The sequence below is a fragment of the Heptranchias perlo genome, chromosome 6, assembly GCF_035084215.1.
Source record: "Heptranchias perlo isolate sHepPer1 chromosome 6, sHepPer1.hap1, whole genome shotgun sequence".
Lineage (NCBI taxonomy): Eukaryota > Metazoa > Chordata > Chondrichthyes > Hexanchiformes > Hexanchidae > Heptranchias > Heptranchias perlo.
In genome coordinates this window covers 17628527-17652981 of record NC_090330.1, presented here as the reverse complement: position 1 = coordinate 17652981, position 24455 = coordinate 17628527, and the positions used below count along the sequence as shown (strand labels likewise).

Below are 24455 nucleotides of genomic sequence, written 5' to 3'. Positions count from 1 at the left end.
GGAAGTCCAAAACTGCAATTGAAATACAGTAAAACGAAAGCCCACAGACTTGTGTTCTGAAATGCTCCCTGTAGCTCAAAGAAGCATCCAACTTCAGTTAAACCATAAAGTTTTTTTCTATTAAGAATAATAAACATCAATCATTAAACAACTTAAATAACACTTATGGTAAAAAGCGCTTAAATTACATATCTGAACTGCAAAGGTTTCCTAGGTTATCTTTCTTTAAAATACAGGAGCAACACTCGTACACACCGTTTAATCTCTCCTATTTAAATCTGATGTTCTGAAGTACTTATGACATTGAATTGGGCCAGTACAACTATTAATATGCATTGTTCAAGTCTTGCATTACAGTACTTTTTAATTTAGCAAAGATGTACAAAAATCTGTTAAAAGGTCTTGTATAATCATAACTGAACTGGTAAACCTGGTTATGTTGAACGACGAGCGCCCTGTTTTACTTGGTATGCTTTCTTTTGTTGCATACAGTTACGCACTGGTTATGAGCTAAAGTCAAGAATGGTATAGTTTATTTTTTTAAATTACATTAGTTATCTGGCAATATCCAATTAGCCATTCAATATTAGAACAGTTTGTAACTTCCACAGTACAATTTGAATTTTTACATTTCCAATGTTAATTCTGTGATATTTTGAAATATCATGCTAATTTTAAAAAATTGCATGATTATCTAGTAAGAAAAGTCTCAGTCCAATTAAAATGCAAACACGTTGAAGTTTGGGCATCGATTTTTCTTTTCAAAAATGTGACAAAAGTTAAAATTCTAAATCTGATTTAGCTCATAAGCTGGTAAGCAGGAACAAAAAGGTAAATATACATGAATGGCAATGTTGGTGCAAGTTCAGCTACTCCCAATGAACTATGCTGCACATGAAGTACTTGTATAACAAGCCTGTACTATAAGAATCACAAGAGTTTATCAGGCAAGCTGTTGGGAACACTTCCAATACATTTTTTATGTTACTTCCACATTCTTAATAGACAAACAGTAAAGATTTTTGGTGGTTTTACAAAATCAAAGGGAATCCAAATTTTTAAAGAATATTAACCACGAGGGTGCAATAAAGGGTGCTACGCACGGAGCAATGCTGCCACCACCTATCACAGTTTGAAAACAATTACCTTGATCTGCCATTGTTTTTATTGACAGGCCAAGCATTATGTCTGCTTTTGTTCTGTATGCATCAGTATAAAGCTTTATTGTACAGTGGCCCACGTACAATGTTAGTGACAGCTAAATAAGCATTTATATATTTAATAAAATTACATTTGCCTGCTTATAAGAGTCACGGGGAAATAGAAATTGAGTGCAGATTTTTATCAAAATAGGAATTATCAAAGCAAGCCTTTGTAGTGTGTGGTGAGATAAGCTCATCCGTGGGCAGCGATATCAAAATATATTAACAGCTGCTGATAAAATACTGATCTGACAAATGGTGAGCCCTTGAGTGAAGTATTCTGGTGACCTGCAGTAAAGTTTCCCAAAACCAACCTGCTATATTCAATTATAGCAAGTGTAAAAGGGTGGTATTTAAGAAATTTCAAAAATGTCCATATAATGAACATGACCAATAGCTAATTTTTTTTTAAAGTGAATTTTTCTATCCATCAAGGTGAGGGTTGTTAGTGCTGGGTAATAGAACACACTTCACTTCAGGTATCCTGTCTCAGCATTAAGCACTCCCAGGTCAGGTAAAAAATGTTTTTGATGCAGAGTAAAGCACTCTCAACTTTGTCCTAACCGTGGACCAGCACTCCCCACTGTACTAATGCAACAGCCAATTGTGGCCTGTGTCAAATCATCAGTTCAGTATCAATTAGTGCCAAATTTAAGACAGTTTTGTACTGCAGTATTGGTCCAAAATTTTAACCTTATTCTCCCCAGTATAAATACAACTCATCATATCTCAGCAACAGAAGCACTCTGGTGTAAGAGCATGCAAACTGTACCTTTCTCTTCACACGTGAAGAAAACCAAATAGAAGAGATTAAAAACAGGAGAAAATGGTGACAGCTGAATATCCAAACAGTGATGCATACCTACTTAAGGGCGAGAGTCAACTGGACTATCTACCAAACATATTAAGTAAAAGGCAGCAGAATAAAGTTCCATCAGGTACAAATCAAATTATATCAGAATATGTTTTGCAAGTGTTCCCTTGTATATCCATTTTCTCTACATTTTTAGTACAGTAAATTTGTGCAAAATCTGAACCTGACCTAATCAAATGTGGCTGAAATATTTGTCCCCAATTAATGGATCAGTTTAATTCAAACAACTTCATTTACAAAGAAATCAGCAACACAAAGGGCAGTCAGAACTCAGACTGTTGCAATCAGCTGGGAGATTTCACTTCGTGATTCTAGACACATAAACAAAACACCTTTGAAGAACTACCACTTCACAGACCCTTAAAACCAGGTAAGTCAAAAGGACCTAACCAGCTAATGTCACACTAAATAGTCCCTATTTGCCAGTTCAATTCATACAAAACTAATAGTGGGAGATTCAACCTGAAGACAATTACTACAATACCTCTACTTCTTTGCACACTGTACTTCGTACCAAACTTGATGCTGAAGTTTTTCCCTATTACTAATGCTCTGCAAAAAGCTGATCTGCTGATCTTAAGTGCAGTTAGATCAAAATCTTATTAGTTTGTGCTGATGTACTCATGATTTCTCAGTGAGACGAAGGAAAATTTCACTGAAAAAAAATCACAAGATAATCACTTGCATCAATAGCGGCTTTATTCAGAATTATTCTCTTCCCACAGTAGTCACAAAGATTGGTATTCTGCAGTAATATTCCCTCCAGTTTCCATATCAAATAATGGGGAATGTTTGGAAATGTACTTGTCAATTGTCCATTTTATAGCTCGCCTACTTTCAATTTAAAGACCGTTGCCTAGTCAAATTTCCTATCAGTCTGTAATAATTTCATCTTAAATTTCTGCACACCTGATGTTTGAGATCTCTGCCTCTGCTGAGTTAAGACGGTTTCTCAATCAGTTCTAGAGAGTTTAAATTAAGAACCACACAACTTCTCCCTCCCTCATTTTGCTGGAACATGTGAACAGTTCTCATTACCAATTTGTATTTCAATCTGTAAATAAGTGAAGGATACCATCTAAATAACAACTGCAAAGTTTCTAACAATATAGTAATGGAAAACTGATGCATTCTAAACACTCAGCCCCAGCCCCATTTTCTGACGTGGAACGGTTCAGTAAAGATTAGTCAAAAAAAAATCCACCAGTTATTCACTGAGAAATTAGCTAGCTGGTTATATCAATGGTATAATAATTTTAAGAGATCCATCACTAAAATTCAGGTGTCTAGCAAATTTACACACACTGGACCAAATAGTGTTTGTTCTAGCAAATAAATTGAATAAAAACCCACCACTGTTTTTTAAAAAAATGGGTTAGCGAGCTCAAATTTTTAAATGGAATGTTGCTCAAAAATGCCACAATTAGATATAAAATAAATGGATCTGATGCAAGTGTATACCGTAAACTAGTTTTAAAACTGCTAAATAGAAGCACCAAGATTTAAAATTACATCTTCTGCAACAATCTTGTAATATTAGAAGAGGCATATCTGATTTCCGAGAATGCAGCAGGTATTTCTGACTGCCCACAAATCTAAACAAACAATTATGTGTGTGTGTGACTGTCTTAAAACTTCAGCATTGGAAACGCATCATTTGATATTGCAGAATATACCCTCTTCCCCACCTTTACTAAACAAGGTTACGTATAGCAGAATTCAGCTCCATGCAACCAAGGTTTGCTAGGCTGGGATTGTGGTGTGTGCATATAATGCACCCGCAAGTATTTTTGGAAATTACCCACTTAAACCCCTCTTTTCAATTATGTGATCTGAATGTAAAAAGTTCTGCAACAGCAGACTGTGAAGAGTTTAATATATTTGATTACAATTCTATTTAAAATCTAGGTCTCATACAGTTTGCTTTTCAGGAATCAGTCTATTAAGCTAACCACAAACACAATATGGGTGTGTTACATTTATATATATATATTCATGTATAAAGTCTTGTACCTGTTTATTAGCATAGATTATTTTTATATATGTATTGTGCAACATAACCTAGCTTCTGTATTTTGACAGAATTCTGATATGTGGTCATTTCTAAGTTGAAAGAAAATAAACGCCCCCTAAATCTCAATTTGCTTTACCTCATACCCTTGTCAGTGCTTTCCAGTCATATACATTCATTTCCTAAGACTTTACCATACAGGGCGGAAAGAACTCACTTGCTAGACACAAATATTCACTCCACTTTCATGAATTTAACACACCGCTCCCATTCTATGTGAATGGTATTGTTCCACAAATTCCTGTCAACTAAGACCTTCAAGAGTTTTAAAGTGTTCTTCTACCCAGGTCCTTTCAATAAGACAAGGATAATAAAACTGCATGAACTTCTGAAATGTTATCACTTTGCTTAAAGTTATACAATATTTAAATGACTTACTTTCACCTCCTTTCAAAAAAAAACGCAAAAATGTCAGTTGGTGACTTTAACAAACTGACAACCAGATCAATTTAATGAGGGATACTGCATAATAAAATCCAAAAAAATAAGATACTAAGGAGCTCAATTGTATCATAATGCGGCAGGATTTCACAGGCTCGGAGATTTACTTCGTCTTGTAAAGTGGATCCAGATTTTGTGACATTTCAGACGAATAGCAAAAGAAAGACAATGCCATAAAACTCCCAATTTTTGATACAGTGCAACCTGTATTTAGGACCCAATGAACACAATGCTGATTTAATAGCTGTAATGGATTGGCGGCAGGGAGAAATGGTGCTCAGTTCCACAGAGCTGAATTACTTTATCTTGAACAAAGAATCCGGCCAACCAACTCAAACAAGTAAGGTTGAATTACTTAAGCCATCCTAAGAATTCACTGTGCTGTAGCAATGAATGGAGTGCTCCATTAATTCTATATATCCCTTTAACCCCTCAAAGCTTTCCTGAATAATTCTATTGTCAAAAACAAAAAAAGATTAAAGGCCATTTCAGTGGTGAGTGCTAATTTTGATAATACCTTTTAAATGTAACTAGAAAGGCTAATGTTCAAACCGAATGTCTAAGATTTTATGGTTGTTAATACGCAAGATCAGAATGTGAGAGATCAAGAACTCCAATAGATCAGATCAAAGAGACATAGCCACTATTCTCTTTAAACTGAAATAATGTATTTGCCTTTCTTGGGGGATGATGCATCAAATTCAGGTTGGACTCATTTCTTTTATTAAGATCTCGATGTAGACCTCCTTATAGGATCTCAGTAATAGCAATGGTGAAACACGCAATTTTTAAAAGGATGACATGTCTCCTCACCATTGAATAGGCCTCTTTGGCCGTAGCCTCGCTAGTAATAACAAACGTTGGTCTGTAACAATTTTGAGTAGCTATGATGGAAAAGAACTTAAATGAGGCAGAAGTTTGGAGAAAAGCAGCTTTTACAAAAAAAACAAACACTAAATGATGCATAAAGTGACCTTTGCACTTTGTTCTTGCAAACAGATTCGGTGCCATGTGGCTTCGATGCACAAGCACCAACGTAAGACTTGAGTAGTTGCATACAATGTCTGACTCCAGATCTGCAGAGAGATAAAAAACAGAACGTCATACCATGTTTATATTGTATTTGAAAGATTGTTAACTTGATGTAAATGGTGATTAATTGCAGTCGAGAAAAAAAATATCCATAAGCCCTAATCTATAATTTCTCAATGCTTTGGGGAAAAAATGGGTTGTACACTAACCAACAAAATGGAAGTTTGTGTAGCTTTACAACTGAATATCTGCCAAATATAAACAGTTCCATTAAAAAATCCCAGAGATTAAATTTAGTTACCTGTAATTGATAGGTTTAGTATCTTTTATCATACTCATTCATAAAGAAGTTTTTATAACTTTCTAATGCTGGTCAGATTGACACAAAACCTAATTTTTACATTATTCTTTGAACAAAATTGTGATTGAGAAACATTATTCTACTTGAGTCTACAAAGGAAAAATCAGTGTAATTAATAAAATCTAAAAAGATTACTCACATATAGGAGAATTGGTTTACACTTCATTAAAAGTGGGAAGTAACTTTTGCTTTTCCAAATATCAATGGGGTTCCAAGCGGATATGTGTATGTATGTCCAATTTTGCACATATTAAATTGGAGACAGAGCAAATAATGAAGAATGCCTCCAGATCACGAAGATGTGAATCTTTTTGGAACTTGGACCAGGTAGGTAGCAAACGCAGTTCAATGTAGACAAATGTAAATTTAGTAGTATGGGAGCAAGGAGGCAGTGTATGGATTTAATGAAGTTATGCAGTGCATAGATCAGGAAAGGACCTGGATGCTGTGGAAAAATCATTTAAACTATCAGCCTAGTATTAGGCTGCAAAAAATTTAATGGATTGCATTAGCAGAGGGACCAAATACAAATTAAGAGACATACATAAAGCACTGGTTAGACTTCATTTGTAGTACTGTACACAGCACTGTAGTGGAGAGTGAGTCATCAAGGAATGATTTCAGAGCCAAAGAGAAAAAGGAAACTGGGCTTATCCTGCACTTAGAAATATCTGCTCGCATGGAAGGTAAACGTTGACTAGACTGGTTGGGAAAATGGCCCATTTCTGTGTTGCAACCATGTATTTCTGTGTTCTCATTGGAAAGGTGAGATTTTATTTTCTAATAGAAATGTTCAAAATTATATGAAAGGAATTCATAATGTTGATCTAGACAAATTGCGCACATTGGCAAAAAGTTCATAATTTAGACATCAAGGAATTGATGGTTAATCCAAATTATTTTTCCTATCCCCAAAATGTTCTATGTTCTTAAACGTAATATGAAATTTTTCAGCCAGGCAAAACAAAAAAGTCTTCCGAAAGTCACCGTCAAAGTCATCTTAAGTTTTGCTTTTCCAAATTTTATACTGGTTATTCTAAAGGTTGTATGGAACAATATACTATACAGGTGGTGCAGTACCAGAAGTATTTGACCAATACAAATTGGTCTTTATATTTTCTAGAATAATTGCTAGAAATGCAATGAGTAGCTGAACAATTTTGACCAGAAGGATCCCAGGTTCAAATCTGAAGCCCCAGGTTTTGAGAGAACTTTGCCATAAATAAAAACATTCTTGATACATGGTTAAGAAAGTTTTACATATTCACTTTAGAACCATACAAGGTAGGTCATGTGTTTACTAAATATTAGCCCACAATGAAAATCAATTCTCAAAAGACAAATATATGTAACATTTATAATGTATATCAAACCAAATATTGACTAACATTGGGTGTTAAACTTACATGAATTGGTTTGTGAATTTACCAATGTGGAGGTACATAGCTATACGCAGGTGTTCCTTGAGTCCTGTATGTTGGCACAGAAACCGGATGTGGTCCTAGTTGAGTGTGTTGTGGCGTGGTCAGCAGAGTCCCTTTTGGGGCAGGAGGAAGAAATGAAAAACTTCAGTTTAGTACAGTTTTTTGTCCAACAATTTTGCTTCTGTATAGAAAAATAAGCCTGATTAATTCTGTGAACCTTGTGATAAAGATGCTGCACTACATTATTATATTCAGTCTGTCCTTCCCACTGTACACAATGGAACTAACATGGCAGATAATAAGGATATTCTGCAATTGTTTACTTCAAGTTGTAGAGCATTTGGGAAGTTTTCACAGAATAGTCAAAGCTCAAAAGATTTCCCTCAAGTTTTTACTCTAACAACTTTCAAACTTTATAATGGTGTTATGAAAATGATTTTTAAAAAAAATACCGATTTGAGTGATTAAGAGGAAAATAGGCCATTGGACCCATCCAACTTACCCTTTTTAGATCTTAGCCGTCCCATTTTGGTGCCATGCCTGCATTCTTTTACCACAATGGCCTGAACGAGGCGTAGGAAATTCAGATACATTTGCACACCATTGCACACACCCTCAACAAGTATTTTGATAAAGTTAAAGTTCCCACTACCGTGCTAAGACACCACTACATTTCTTTCACCAAGTTAGCTTGGTTCTGTTGGTTGCACTCTTGCCTAAATCAGAAGAGTCAAGACCTGGAGTTGGTTCACTACATAATAATCACTGCACTTTAAAGTGCAGTGATTATTATGGATGTGAAGCAATTTGGGACACTTCTGAGGGATGTGATGAAGCACTACATAAATGCAAGCCTTTCCTTTTTCTTTCACTTACTGATCAGCAGTAGCCCTAAGCTTTTTAAGGTATGAGGAAATTACAGAAGAATGTCAAATCATTACAAGTAATGACTAGTGGTACCTCAACCAAGTGACCATTCATGTGCAAGCCTGAATGCAGCACATCAGTAAGGTAATTCATCATCAGTACCATTACTGATCTTGGAATAGTTTAGAATCAAATCTCTAATACGACAGTTCCAACACTACGGGGATCACAAATGCAGTGCAACTAACAACGGCAATTTAGACGACTGAAATTCTGCACATTTAAATATCACAGTTTTTGACATAGTTAACTCCCTTAGGAGATTAAATAAGCAGGCAGTGGATGGTAAAGAGTACATTGTGAAGAGGATGTTTGGGCCAAATAGGCCTTCTCTTGTTCCATTTTCTTGAATTCTCTATTTTAGTACATATCTCAAAGTGGGTCAGTTCACAGTCAGACAACAAAGTACTGCAGTCCATCTTGGGGTGGGGGGGGGGTGCTGAAAAAATGTATTTCCTTGAGTTATTCACATCTTCTGTTATGAGGCATGGATTAACTTTTGTGCACTGGGTGGCATAACAAAGTGAGACTGTTATGGTGATGCATACATCCACAAAAGCAGTTAATTAAGTATCGCTTACCTGCTGTCATCGCCATGGTAGTCCCAGCAACCATTCCCATAGCCATCCCATTGGTCCGTGGAGCAGGGACAGAAGTTGGGTAAATAGCAGGCTGAATGCTATTGGGTTGCACCACTGTGGTATGGTGGATTACATGAGGCTGTGCTGCATACACAGGCTGTGTGTAATAGGCCCCCTGCTTAAAAGAAAATTCAGAGATCAGCTAAAATTCTAAACCAAATATTTGATTAGAAATATACCTCATACTTTCAAAGTTCTATTGAAATCAATTCATAGGCCTAAAACACAAGCTTCAGTTCACCAGTATTTAAAATTGTGGGAGCACCTTCACCACACAGACTGCAGCAGTTCAAGACGGTGGCCCACCACAAGGGCAACCAGTGATGGGCAATAAATGTCAACCTTGCCAGTGATGCCCACATTCCAAGAATGCTATAAAAAAATTCTACAGATCTTTTTAGTGCCAGCAATGAACACAGAGCATCAGAAAAAATTAAGCGGCTTTTGCAGAATTATGCTATTCTATCTATTCTAGATATGCTATATCTAAATCCTTGCTTCCCTCATTGTACATTTACCTACCAAGACCAAGAGCGTGGATCTGAGTAACACAAACCAGGAAGAGTCATATCCTGTCTTTTCCCTTTACAGATACCAAGTGACCTGCTTTGTAATTTCCAGCTTGTCCTGTTTTTAGATCTCAGTTTTGATCCCATCTGTGCTGGAGCACTTCAACTATACTCAGAAAAATCAGCCAAATCCCAGCTGAAAAGGTCCATTTGTATGGCCAATAGGTAAGCACAAGATCCAGCTGGGCTAGGTTATCCTGCCAGCATTCGGACTAAGCTCTCAAGATTGGCCATTTTGATAAGACACCCAAGAGCTGCTGACATCCATAGAACCATTTTTCAGCCAAGAGGAGGAAAAAAATGGAGGGAAAAACAGATTTAGTGCAAAGTGTGAAACCAAGAGCCAATTGTGTAAGGCCTGCCCTGTATGGCATCATAAAATGGTAACGGTAAAACAGAAAAAGCCATCAAATCTGTGGTGTTTTTCTCCATTAGCCATCTAGTCTAATCCCCCACTCCTGCTTGATCCTCAGACCTTTTAATAGTCCTATTTTTGCAAGCAATTAATTCAATTTTAAAAGAATTGATTATTGACTCTACAACAACGGTTTAGGGCAGAGAACTGCCCACTCCAAACACAGGCTGCTCAAAGGTTTTTTTTTCTAACCTTCCCTTCAATTTTTTGTGATCATCTTAAATTCATGATCTCTCATTATTTCCTCACTGACCCATGGAAATAATCACAACCCTTCACTTCTTAACCTTCTCAAAAAACTCAAACTTCTTTAATCTCTCTCCACAACTGTAATCCTTTGTCACTGGTAACATCTTAATGAACCTACACATTACCTTTTCCATTGTTTTTATAACATTCCCACATTGGGTGCCCAATAATCTTAACTATAGCCATCCTCCTATGTTGGCTGACATAGTCAGCATGCCCTTACCTCATACATTACCCCTCTCCCATTCAAAACCACCGTCATTCCCCCTAAAAAGAACCCACCTCGATCCATCTGTCCTCTCCCAATTACTGTCAATGCCAACCTCCCTTTTCAATTACTCTTATCTTCAGCCTCCTTGCCCGCTCTAAGGTCACTGAACGTGTTGCTGCCTCCCGCTCTAAAAGACTTGCATTTATATAGTGCCTTTCACAACCTCAGGACGTCCCAAAGAGCTTTACAGCCAATGAAGTACTTTTGAAGTGTAGTCACTGTTGTAATGTAGGAAACGCAGAAGCCAATTTGCGCACAGCAAGGTCCCACAAACTGCTATGAGATAATGACCAGATAATCTGTTTGAGATGTTGCTCGAGGGTAAATATTGGCCAGAACACCAGGAGGGGAACTCCCCTGTTGTTCTTCAAAATAGTGCTGTGGGATCTTTCATATCCACCCGAAGGGACAGATGGGCTTCGTATCAACGTCACATCTGAAAGACGGCACCTCCAACAGTGTAGCATGCCCTCAGTAATGCACTGGAATGTCAGCCTCAGGTCCCATCTCCCCTGAAACTGACTCCTTGAATCCTTCCAGTCCAGCTTCTGCCCTTATAATCAAAACAGCCCTAGCCAAAGTCGAGAATTACATCCTCGATGACCACGATAACAGTGCGTTATCATTCCACGATCTTTTTGCAGAATTTGATATAGTTGACCATGTCAACCTCCGCCAATGCAACTCTTCCACCATCAATCTCCCTGGGACCCCCCTGGCATAGTTATATTTCTAATTATCTGAATACAGCCAATGCATCGCCAATAACTGTTCCCCATCCCCCATTTTGGGGTCTCCTCAGGATCTATTCTTGGTCCTCTTTCTTATCTACAGTCTGCACCGTAGCAAAATCTGTCATAGAATATACTTCCATATGTATGCTGTCGGTAGTTTCACTCCTCTCGACTGCCTCCATGCTGTCAGACTGCCCGTCCAACATAGTCATGAACGAGTCACAACTTCCACCAAGTGAACATCAAGATGACTGAACTGATTATCTTTCCTCCATCACAAATTTGCCACTGAATCCACCCCCTCCCAGGCACACAGGCCGAACCAGACTGTATGCAATTGGTGCCCTGATCGACCAGAGTTGAGTTTTAGAACCCATGCGCTACCCATTAAGATCACTTACTTTCACCTCTGCCCTTATGTCATTGAAAAACTTACAAGCCTTTGTCACTTCCGGACTAGACTGCTCGAATGTTGTTCTTCCTGGCCTCCCATCCTCCACACTCAAAATACCAGCATATCCAGTCACACACTAAGTACTGCTCACTAATCACCCCCTAACCTCACTGAATTACACTGGCTCCCAATTTCCCAATGCATTACTTTTAAAATCTTAGCTCTAACCTATAAATTATTCCCCTCCCCATGACGTTGCCCAGTCAGTGTCAGTCATAGCTCAGTTGGTACCACTCTCACCTCGAGTCACAAAGTTGTGGGTTCAAGTCCCACTCGAGATTTGAGCACTAAATCTAGGCTGACACGCCAGCGTAGTACTAAGGGAGTGCTGCACTGTCGGAGGTTCCGTCTTTCGGATGAGATGTTAAACCGAGGCCCCGTCTGCCCTCTCAGGTAGACGTAAAAGATCCATGACACTATTTCGAAGAGGAGCAGGGGTGTCCTGGCCAATATTTATCCTTCAACCATCACAAAAAACTGATTATTTGGTCATTTTCACGTTGCTGTTTGTGGGAGCTTGCTGTGTGCAATTTGGCTGCCACGTTTCCTACATCAGAACAGTGGCTACACTTCAAAAACTACTTCATTGGCTGTAAAGCGCTTTGAGATACTGAGGTTCTGAAAGGCGCCATATAAATGCAGGTCTTTCTTAAATCTGTCTCCTCTGGTTACCAACCCTTCTGCCGCTGGAAACAGTTTCTCCTTATTTACTCTGTCAAATCTGTTCATGATTTTGAACACCTCTATCAAATCTTCCCTTAACATTCTCTGTTCTAAGAAGAACAACCCCAGCTTCTCCAGTCTCCACATAACTCAAGTCCCTCATCCCTGGTACCATTCTATTAAATCTCTTCTACGCCCTCTCCAAGGCCTTGACATCCTTTCTAATGTGTGGTATCCAGAACTAAATACAATACTCCAGTTGTGGCCTAACCAGTGTTTTATAAAGGTTCAGCCTAAGTTCCATGCTTTTGTACTCTCTGCCTCTATTAATTAAGTCCAGGATCCCATATGTTTCTCACCATGTCCTGCCACCTTCAAAGATTTGTGTACATACACCCCCAGGTATCTCTATTCCTGCACTCCCTTTAAAATTGTACCATTTAGTTTATATTGCCTCATTCTTCCTACCAAAATGTATCACTTCACACTTCTCTGCATTAAATTTCATCTGCTATGTATCTGCCCATTTCACCAGTCTATGTCCTCCTGAAGTCCATTACTACCCTCTACCTTGTTTACTACATTTCTGAGTTTCGTATCATCTGCAAACTTTGAAATTATACCCTCTGTACCCAAGTCCAGGTCATTAATATCAAAAAGAGCAGTGGTCCTAATACCAACCCCTGGGGAACACACTGTACTTCCCTCCTGTCGGTGAAAACAACCATTCTCCACTACTCTGTTTTCCATCCCTTAGTCAATTTTGTAATAATGCTGTCATTGTCCCTTTAATCCCATGGGCTTTAATTTTGCTAACAAATCTATTATGTGGTGCTTTATCAAATGCCTTTTGAAAGTCCAGATACACAACACTAACCACACTACTCATCAACCCTCTCCATTACTTCATCAAAGAACTCAATCAAGTTAGTCAAACACGATTTTCCTTTAACAAATCCGTGCTGACTTTCATTTATCAGTCGATACTTCTCTAAGTGCCAATTAACTTTCCCGGATTATTGTGTCTCAAAGTTTCCTCACCGACATTAGGCTGACTGGCCTGTAATTGTCGGGTTTATCCCTCTCCCCCCTTTTGAACAACAAATTGTGGCCAGAGCCTCCACAATTTCCACCCTTACTTCCCTCAGTAACGTAGGATGCTTCTCATCTGGACCAGATGACTTTTCGACTTTGAGTACTGCTAATCCTTTAGGTACTTCCTATCCAACATCGCTACTACCTCCTCCTTTACTGCTACAATGGCAGCATCCTATTCTCTAGTGAAGACCGATGTATTCATTAAGTACCTATGCCCCAACAAGATCATCTTTTTTTTGTTCCTATTCGGCCCTACCCTTCCTTTGACTACCCTTTTACTATATGTTTATAAAAGACCTTTGGGTTCCCTTTTATGTTAGCCGCTAATCTATTCTTAAGAACGGAAGAAATAGGTGAAGTAGGCCATATGGCCCCTCGAGCCTGCTCCACCATTCAATAAGATTGTGGCTGATAGTCAACCTCAACTCCACTTTCCTGCCCGATTCCCATATCCCTTGATTTCCCTACAGTCCAAAAATCTATCTATCTCAGCCTTGAACATATACAACGACTCAGCATTCACAGCCCTCTGGAGTAGAGAATTCCAAAGATTCACAACCCTGAGTGAAGAAATTCCTCATCTCAGTATTAAATGGCTGACCCCTTATCCTGCAACTATGCCCCTTAGTTCGAGACTAGGGGAAACAACCTCGCAGCATCTACCGTCAAGCCCCCTCTGAATCTTGTATGTTTCAATGAGATTGCCTCTCATTCTTCTAGAGAGTTTAGGCCCATTCTACTCAATCTCTCCTCATCCTGAGATGAGAGGGCAACCCTCTCATCCCAGGAATCAATCTAGTGAACCTTTGTTGCACCGTCTCTAAGTCTATCCTTCCTTCGATAAAGTGACCAAAACTGTACAGTACTCCAGGTGAGGTCTCACAAAGCCCTGTACAATTGTACTCCAACCCCCTTGCAATAAAAGCCAACATGCCATTTGCCTTCCCAACTGCTTGCTGTACCTGCATGCTAACTTTGTGTTTCTTGTACGAGGACACCCAAATCTCTCTGAAAACCAACATTTAATGTTTTCTCACCATTTAAAAAATATCCTGTTTTTCTATTCTTCCTACCAAAGTGAATAACCTCACATTTCCCCACATTATACTCCATCTGCCACCTTCTTGCCCAAATAACCTGTCTATATCCCTTTGCAGACTGTCTCCACCTCACAGCTTACTTTCCCACCTAGCTTTGTATCAGTAAACTTGGATACATTATACTCTGTCCCTTCATCTAAGTCATTAATATAGATTGTAAATAGCTACGGTCCAAGCACTGATCCTTGCGGCACTCCACTAATTACAGCCTGCCAACCTGAAAATGACCCGCTTAACCCTATTCTCTGTTTTCAGTCTGTTAACCAATCCTCTATCCATGCTAATATATTACCACCAACCTCATGAATCCTTATCTTGCATAACAACCTTTTATGTGGCACCTTACTGAACGACTTTCGAAAATCCAAATATACTGCATCCACTGGTTCCCCTTTATCTACCCTCATACTCTCGTTTTGCCCCTCTTATTCCCTTTTTTAGATCTCCTTTGTACTTTCTGTATTCAGCTTGGTTCGTCACTGTATTATGAACTTTACATTTGTCATAAGCTTCCTTTTTCTGTTTCATTTTAATCTATATATCCTTAGTCATTTAGGGAGCTCTAACTTTGGATGCCCTTCCTTTCCCCCTTGTGGGAATGTGTTTACTCTGTACCCGAACCATCTCCTCCTTGAAGGCTTCCCATTGTTCAATCACTGGTCCCCAAATGCGCCCCCCCCCCCCCCCCCCATGGTTCACTTGTCCCTTTTCATTCCCCAGTACTGCTTCCTTCCTCGTTGGGCTGGAAACACACTTATCAAGAAAGTTCTCTTGTACACATTTCAGGAATTCCTCCCCCTCTTTGTCCTTTACACTGTTACTATCCCAGTCTATATTGGAATAATTGAAGTCCATTATCACTGCTCTATAGTTCTTGTATTTTTTTTCATAATTTGCCTGCAAATTTGCTCCTCTATCTCCTTCCCACTATTTGGTGGCCTATAATGTACACCCAGTAGCATAACAGCTCCTCTATTGTTCCTTAATTCTAACCAAATAGATTCTGTATTAAATTTACCTGGGCATACAGATTCTGCTGTGGGTAGGCACTTCTAATGGGATACATGGCAGTCTGGTAAGGGTTTGGAGATGGAGAATATGGAGGTGGTGCACCATTACTCTGAGTAGGTGCTACCTTGTAAGGGGTTCCTCCGGTGTATCCTACAAAGATAAAAACATAATTCAAGTTACAGGACCATCAATACAAACATTAACTTTTTTTGGAACTCATTACTGGGATGGTTTTGAAGTTAAATTTGACATCTTTCCACAGCTTTAACTAAAATATAGCTCATATCTTCTCAACTACCACTATTCACATTCAAGTCAAAGAATTCCTCTATTTTGTTAAAAATAATTAGAATTAAGTAAATAGTAGCGTCAGACCCTCAAATTTGCATAATGAATTCAGAAATCAAGAATCTAAATGGTCAAGATTTAAACAGCAACACTCCACCAGACTCAACAAAAAAAATCAAACAGGAATAAAAATTGTTTTTATAGTTAACGTATAGAAAGCATGTAGTAACATTTCTACTCATGCCGAAGGTTGCTGCCACACACAATGTTAGCATACTTTAGAAAACTGCTGAAGGATCATTTGGTTAGGTAACATAATGGCTCAGAATTTGCTGAAGTGGGGCCCAGTTTGTTAGATTTTCTTCCTTATCCTTCAGCTCGAAAAATTTTCGCGCCGCAAATTGCTGGAAGTGCAAGTTAATAACTGGGCAACAGGAACCTTGGTGAACGACGGGTCCAACAGTCTATCTTCTTAACCATGATTTGAGGATAGAGAAAGAAACAAGAATGAAGGAGAAAGAAATATGGTGAATTAGAGTTAAATTTCTACAGAAAGAGAAAGAAAGATTGGATTGAGACAGAGAAAGAAAAAGTAAGAAAAAATTTTAAAATTAAATTATTTAAAAACCTCTAGGAACAATTTACTACCTGCAGGAATGAGACTCCACGGTTTCAATTGTTCCCTTTCTGGGTCGGAGCGGTTGAGTGGCATTGGAGGAGCATAAATCTTGACATTAAATGGGCCCTTACGTAATAAGTACCAGCCCTAACTTTCGGCAGCAAGTTTAATACAGCGATTTCTTGAAACTCAGGGAGGACGACGGCCAGCTCCCGTTTTCACAAGGCTAACAGCGGGGCGGAGCAGCGCAAATCGTCCAGCAATTTGTGGTGATTCGTAACTCATGGTGTATCTCTCTCGCCACAAATTGCTGGGTTATTTACACACCAATAACAGTGGGCGCATTAAACTCGCCGTTATTTTCCCAGCAAATTCTGGGCCAATATGGTAAGTAGAGTTCAAAACTTTATCAGATTGTGTAACCAAGATATAAGTGCGGTATGACCAATAGATTTTGCTATTATCAAAAGAGCTGCTTGTTTGAAGTACAATCTAGATTTTAGTAAAGTTTGGTTGTCATAAGGTCAGAGATGAGAACTGACTATTTGTCCCTCTGGAAAATTCAGTACAAAATGTAGCTTTTGTTTTTTTTTAAAAAATCAATTGATTTGGATCACTACTTAATCCTACATTCAAAAAATCTGGTTTTATTCTATGCATATTTGAACATTTTATGGCTGGAATAATTTTAACAGGGGCATTTTACATTACAGGCTATCTGTGCATCTTATTTTATCAATCCTACATGTTGGATAAGCTTGTTGTTATTTATTTCGGTAAGATAATTCTACCTTTAACTACTTTCAATCTATTATATTGATGTGACAAAGGTCTGCTATACTCCCTAATGATAAACATCTCAAACTACTTACTGTGTGGCAAAATTAAAATGTTTTAAAAAGTTTACACTAAAGTTATACAGAACATCTATATTTCAAAGCAACAGGATGCAAAATCAAAGTGAGTTGTATATCTGTCAGATGAGGCACTGAGCAGAAACCACAGTTTTCCCAAAAAAGGGGGAAAATTATGTTTTTTTTAAAATTCGTTCATGGGATGTGGGCGCCGCTGGCGAGGTCGGCATTTATTGCCCATCCCTAATTGCCCTCGAGAAGATGGTGGTGAGCCGCCTGTGGTTGGCTACAAAGCAGTATTAATAGACACCTGAATTGATTACCACTGTTGGGAATTGTGACGTGGGGAAAACCTGGAGAGAAATGATAAAGTGGAGGACAAAAACAGGTACAAATGGACCCTTGGTGACGAGCACGCCTCAAAATGAAATATCACTCTTGGGATGAAATAATTTGAATCAGAAATATGCTTGTACTATCTCCAAGCATATTTTTTTTTTAAAATAGGGGAAACAAAATGTTGCCCTTCCCGAGGAGAAATTCAGTCCTGTGTTAACTGCCTTCATGTAGATGTGCTATTGGGTCTTCCAACCAGAATAAACCCCAACAATGATTTGTATAGCAGGTCCAATTCTGGCTAATTGCCATTACATTTAAATGAGTGTTGATCTTGTTGGCTCCAGATGATGATTTTGGCGCTTAGACCCAAAGCTTCAGTGTTGTGAGGCTGAATGAAGTTGTTTTAAACAAATTAAGATTGGTATCCAGGACGAGGAAGGTTGTTAATTATAGTGCAACCTAACAACTGGCTGGAGAGTGACAAACCAGCCCAAGTCATCCAAGTGGGGACACCCATCATTGCCATAAGGCTACAGATGACTGAAAAACTGAATTTTCTATTAGGAAGAATCAATGATTTTTTTTAATCCCAGTCTCAGAAGCCAAACTATCTCCTACTGCTGTGTATCAGAAATTAAGATCTCGCGATCAAATGCACCAGAAAGGAACATCCCTCATTTCTACTTGTTAAATTGCCAGGTCAAAGCTTTATCTTAATCTTCTGTAGGTGCATTAGAACCTACAAGTTACTGCAACATGCATTTATACACTTCACATTAATTTTACATTTCAGTTCATATTTCCTACAATAAATCTGCTTGAATACAACCTTTTTTTCTTGGGGCTTAAGAGTAATGCACCCAGTATATAATTTATACTCTGGGCTCAATATCATTACACTCCCCTAGCCGAATACAATTCAGCATCTAGTCTGCTAATTTACACTTAAAATATCAAATCTCTCTCATATGCATATACATTCACACCAAACTAACTGGGTTATGCAAATCACTTTGCCTCTTAAAAAGGACTTACCTGCTTCATGTAGAGAAATTGGACTTGGCCAGCCTTTTGGAAAAAGTCATGCGTACAGTACAACCTGTCCACAAATATAATCTACAATCATTTTAAAATATTTTGCCCTGCCCAATTTTCATTATATTAGGGAAAATGGAATTTAGGTCAGGCACAATATTCTACAGCTAGGTATTCTGAAAGAAATGAGAAAAAAAAGAACCTTCAATCTGGAAGATATGAATATTTTCAATTTTTTCCTCTGCAGAGACCCTCCACAAATAATATGGCAGCTCAGATGCCTCCTTACATTGAGCTCCTGTGGACTGTTCAGCTATGTTCAGTGCAGCAGTACACAGCTTCAACATGAAATAGGAGGGAGTCAATCAGAGGTAGGGTGGAGGCGGATGGGGACAGGGAAGAGGAGAAAGTGTTTGATAAAGTGCTGCACGGTAGGCTTATCATCAAGATTGCGGCATATGGAACAAAGGGGGCAGTAGCAATATGGATACAGAATTGGCTAAGGAACATGAAACAGAGACAGAGAGCAGTGGTTAATGGTTGTTTTTCAGACTGGAGGGAGGTGTACAGTGGCGTTCCCCAGGGGTCAGTGCTGGGACCACTGCTTTTCTTGATATATATTAATGACTTAAGAGTTGGGTGTACAGGGCACAATTTCAAAATTTGCAGATGACACAAAATTTGGAAGGGTAGTAAACAGTGAGGAGGATAGTGATAGACTTCAAGAGGACATAGTCAGGCTGGTGGCATGGGCGGACATGTGGCAGATGAAATTTAACGCAGAAAAATGCGAAGTGATATATTTCAGTAGGAAGAACGAGGAGAGGCAATATAAACTAGAGGGCACAACTCTAAAAGGAGGCAAAACAATATCTGGGGGTATGTGTGCACAAATCGTTGAAGGTGGCAGGGCAGGTTGAGAAAGCAGTTAAAAAAGCATACAGGATCCTGGATTTTATAAATAGAAGCATAGAGTACAAAAGTATGGCAGTCATGATGAACCTTTATAAGACACTGGTTCGGCCATAACTGGAGTAGTGAGTCCACTTCTGGGCACAGCACTTCAGGAAGGATGTGAAGGCCTTATAAAGGGTGCAGAAGAGATTTATTAGAATGATTCCAGGGATGAGGGACTTTAGTTACGTGGATAGACTGGAGAAGCTGGGGTTGTTCTCCTTGGAACAGATATGGTTGCATGGAGATTTGATAGAGGTATTCAAAATCACAAAGGGTCTAGTGAGTGGATAGAGAGAAACTGTTCCCATTGGCGGAAGAGTCAAGGACCAGAGGGCATAGATTTAAGGTGAATGGCAAAAGAACCACAGGTGACATGTGGAAAAACTTTTTTTTTTAAAAAACTCATCGAGCGGTTAGGATCTGGATTGCACTGCCCGAGGGGGTGGTGGAGGCAGATTCAATCATGGTCTTCAAAAGGGAACTGGATAAGTACTCGAAAGGAAAAAATTTGCAGCCCTATGGGGAAAGGGTGGCGGAGTGGGACTAGCTGGATTGCTCTTGCATAGAGCCGGCGCGGACTCAATGGGCTGAATGGCCTCCTTCCATGCTGTAACTTTTCTATGATTCTATGAAAGACAGGGAAGCGAATTAAAAATATTTCCCACCAGGTAAGAGGTTTTTAATATTCAGGTAAGGGGAAGACATTGTAATGGAAATATTACCATAATTATTCTTACTTTGGTAGATACGCAGATCCATTTCCTGTCACCAGTTATTAATGTTGCACAAGTATGAAATCAGGTTTAATTTCTTGCACTTTAGATATTTCATTGTAGGTGAACACTTTTGTTAAAAACAAATATTAATCACATTTTGGTGAAAATTGCATTAGAAATTTACAAATATTGCACTGGACAGCAGCTTCTTCCCCTTATCAAAGACTCAAGGTGTGAACTGATGTGAATTTAAAAGAAAATTGCTAAAGTGTTAGCAGTGCACAACAATTCTCTCTTACTGGTGCTTCTCATATTGGTAAAAAGAGCGTACCCCGAGATTGCGGGCAAATAGAAAATTAGGCTCTACGGATCAATTTGGCTACGCACGTCAATTGGAGAACAGTAAACAAATACTGTACCAGTTTAAAAAGAATAAGGTGCTTTTTTTGGTATGATCAGACTGGGAGTAATGATTACGATAGGTAATAGAGTAAATCACAATTAACTATGCTCTTCACTGAATCAGATAAGGGTCTACAAGTCTACGGAACAGTACAAGATTTTTTTCAAAAAATAAATTGTGCACTATGATGCTATACAATCTGCCAGAGCTGCAATGTTTTTCTGGATTCATCTCGTATCCCCATATAAATAAGACTTCTCTACATACACACACACACACACACACACACACACACAAAGCACACTTCAGTATACTGAATGTACAAATTTAATGCATAATAGAAAAGTCTCACTTTGACAAAGTATAACTTATGCAATGGATTTTTGGAGTTTGTCCTACCCCAAGTATACTTCAGAAAGCGAGGACTGTTTTTGCAGTTAGGCACATAACAGCACAGAAAGTAGTTTGAGATTTTTACGTCATCTATGTCCTAGAGATTGTGGTTAAATACAATTTCTTTACTAGATAAATTAACATCTTTAACAGATGTGCAGAAGAGACATGGCCTAACTAAGGTTGGGCAAAATTTTCATAATTTTAGACAGCTTTTAGGGAAGCAGAATTATTCATCCTCCATGCTTTTTAATAATACCGTTTAAGTTAGCTTCTCTCTCGCCTCAAGTATTGCACAAACTAAATTTGAGCATTTTAAATCAGCTTGTGAATATAATACGGTTTTTGCTCTGGCCTCCCTGTTCATTTTCTAATGATCAAGTCAAGTTTAATTTATTTGGAAATAGAAAATAGGTGGTCAAATTACCATGAATTTGACAGTTACCTATTATTGGTATGCATTTATAATTTCAACATCCAATGTTTTTATTTTACACCCTAACTTTATACCTACTATACATGGTAAATTGCTTTCTACCTCCAAATAGGCTGCCATCCACAACTTGCTTTTCCCAACCCAAATTTACAAGACTTTTAAGCTGTTTCAGAAGATGCCTCAACTGAAGTCTAACTTTAGAAATAACCAGCCCACTACTCCCCAGGACTCTTCTGCACATTACATTTCACATAAAATCAGTTCTATAACGTTCTGCAATATAAACGTAAAAATGTGTTCTATTTACTGAATGATGCAGAAGAAGCTTGGAAAGTTCTGCTCTCAGTGCCAGCATCGACTGGGAGGTCATAAGTACCCTCAGAGGCACCAGAAGTTGACGTCTGTGGCCAGCTCTGCCTCATCATGAATAAAGCTTGCACAGAGACAGAAAAGGGTGTTACAAAACAAAACTGGTCTCAACATTATTAACAATGCAATGATTCATAGCCAGATGGAATACTGGTCTCAAGTGTACAGCATTTACAGGAATCAGCTGATTTCTGACCACAAAGCTAAGATTCCAACATTAAAACTTGGCAGGTTATGTATTCTTTAAGACATCACACAAATCATTTCATAGTGCTAAAAACTTTTCTGATTGACTGCTAATAGCATTAAAAAGAAAAGCAGATTGTTTTATGAATGAAAACGTTTCCATCAACTCTTCTATTAATGTTTAAAAATCTTAACATCTATGTGCATTTCCGGTCAACCTTTTCCATTATAAATGCCTGTCTACATTGATCATGGAAACTGCCCATGTAAACCTGTCACATTGTAATTATACCCTCCCACTAGTGGAGGTGCTGCAGCATCACCACTGATGGGAGGATGTAACTACTGCATAAAAAGCCGACATAGCCAGTCCCCATTATAAATGTGAACACAAGAATTTAATGGCAAAACAAAAATAAGGACAGAATGTGCAACTTTAATGTAGGAACTGTCCTGTCCTCCAACCCTGCTTCACCGGAAAACTACGTTTAGTCCTCACTGTCCGTGTACACCACCACAGGAGATAAACTCTTTACTTTTAAACTTTTGAACAATTTTGCAGCTTTCAAAATGTGTAGCTTCTCCAGCTCAGTGTGTTCAAATTCCACTGCTGTACTCATCGCTCACAGATTAAGTCAAATAACCTGTTCACACCTATATTTCCTAGACTCAGCATTTTGAAGCCTTAGATTACCTCTCGGCAATCTATTTTGGGCAAAGAGTTCCGTGTTGCTATTTTCTTCTTACAGTCCAGTTTCATGAAGTCATTCCTATTACTCCTTTCCAAATCCTCTCAATGCAACAGTCCTTTTGAAAAAGGTACAGTATACACACAATTGCTGAGGAAAAACCACTTCCTATGGCTTGATCGCCACATTTCTCCAAGATAGCATAAGGCCATAGCATACGTCTGAATGCGTACAAATTATCTTGTATCAGTGAAACAGATTCTCAGTTTTAATATTAGCCAGTTAAGCAAATAAATGCAAAATTTAAAATCCTAAATCGCTACAAGAAATCTGTATCTAAACTTTAGATTTGCACAATGGGTTAGTAAAACCAAGAGGGTTTCAAAGATTTCCAGAAGCAGTCCTCAAACCCTCGCAAAAAGATAATGTCTAAAAAGTTGGTTGAATAGAGGAATATGGCTTTATACCAAGATGAATATGGTCTGTACTTGGATTGGCTAGTTGGCATTTGCGCATTCCTATTCCTTCTTGAACTTTTTTTTAATACTAGTAAATTTCCCGTGATGATGCCCACGGTCAGTTGATGAATGTGGCAAATGGAATTCAATGTAGACAAATGTGAGGTCATCCACTTTGGATCAAAAAAAGGATAGAACAGGGTACTTTCTAAATGGTAAAAAGTTAAAAACAGTGGATGTCCAAAGGGACCCAAGGGTTCAGGTACATAGATCATTGAAGTGTCATGAACAGGTGCAGAAAATAATCAATCAATAAGGCTGTGGAATGCTGGCCTTTATATCTAGAGACTAGAGTACAAGGGGGCAGAAGTTATGCTGCAGCTATACAAAACCCTGGTTAGACCGCACCTGGAGTACTGTGAGCAGTTCTGGGCACCGCACCTTCGGAAGGACATGTCGGCCTTGGAGGGAGTGCAGCGTAGGTTTACTAGAATGATACCCGGAACTTCAAGGGTTAAGTTATGAGGAGAGATTACACAAATTGGGGTTGTATTCTCTGGAGTTTCGAAGGTTAAGGGGTGATCTGATTGAAGTTTATAAGATATTAAGGCGAACGGATAGGGTGGATAGAGAGAAACTATTTCCGCTGGTTGGGGATTCTAGGAGTAAGGGGCAGTGTCTAAAAATTAGAGCCAGACCTTTCAGGAGCGAGATTAGAAAACATTTCTACACACAAAGGGTGGTAGGAGTTTGGAACACTCTTGCGCAAACGGCAATTGATACTAGCTCAATTGCTAAATTTAAATCTGAAAGAGATAGCTTTTTGGCAGCCAAAGGTATTAAGGGATATGGGCCAAAGGCTGGTATGTGGAGTTAGATCACAGATCAGCCATGATCTTATCAAATGGCAGAGCAGGCACAAGGGGCTGAATGGCCTACTCCTGTTCCTACGTTCCTAATACAAGTTTTTATTTATATACAGGGTGGAGACACTTCAGAAACTTACAGGCAACTGGTCTTTCAATGGCATGCCTTATTCTCCAACTGAGAATGGTTAGGCAATCCATTTCAGGTCTGTGCCAATGCTACCAGAAGGTGCATAAGTGTGAGAGTGTAGCTCATTTTACCTTTTTCCACCCGATTGCAGGGGAGGTGCCCTGCTTAGTGTTCTCACAA

General features: G+C 38.7%; 1 protein-coding gene across 4 annotated transcripts in view; it reads right to left on the bottom strand.

The window, feature by feature from the left end:
* Positions 1 to 454: 454 nt before the first annotated feature.
* Positions 455 to 24455, bottom strand: part of fam168a (family with sequence similarity 168 member A) — a 99942-nt gene continuing 75941 nt past the window's right edge. Inside the window, exons 4-8 of one of the 4 annotated variants that reach the window (XM_067985858.1) lie at positions 21885 to 22010; positions 15545 to 15687; positions 8914 to 9091; positions 7388 to 7518; positions 455 to 5664 (exon numbers count right to left, since the gene is read on the bottom strand). In XM_067985858.1, coding sequence (XP_067841959.1) covers positions 7406 to 7518; positions 8914 to 9091; positions 15545 to 15687; positions 21885 to 22010 — 560 coding nt within the window. In that variant the 3' untranslated portion in view covers positions 455 to 5664; positions 7388 to 7405. The remainder of the gene's footprint in view (positions 5665 to 7387; positions 7519 to 8913; positions 9092 to 15544; positions 15688 to 21884; positions 22011 to 24455) is intronic. The other 3 variants (XM_067985859.1, XM_067985860.1, XM_067985861.1) reach the window with 3 other exon arrangements.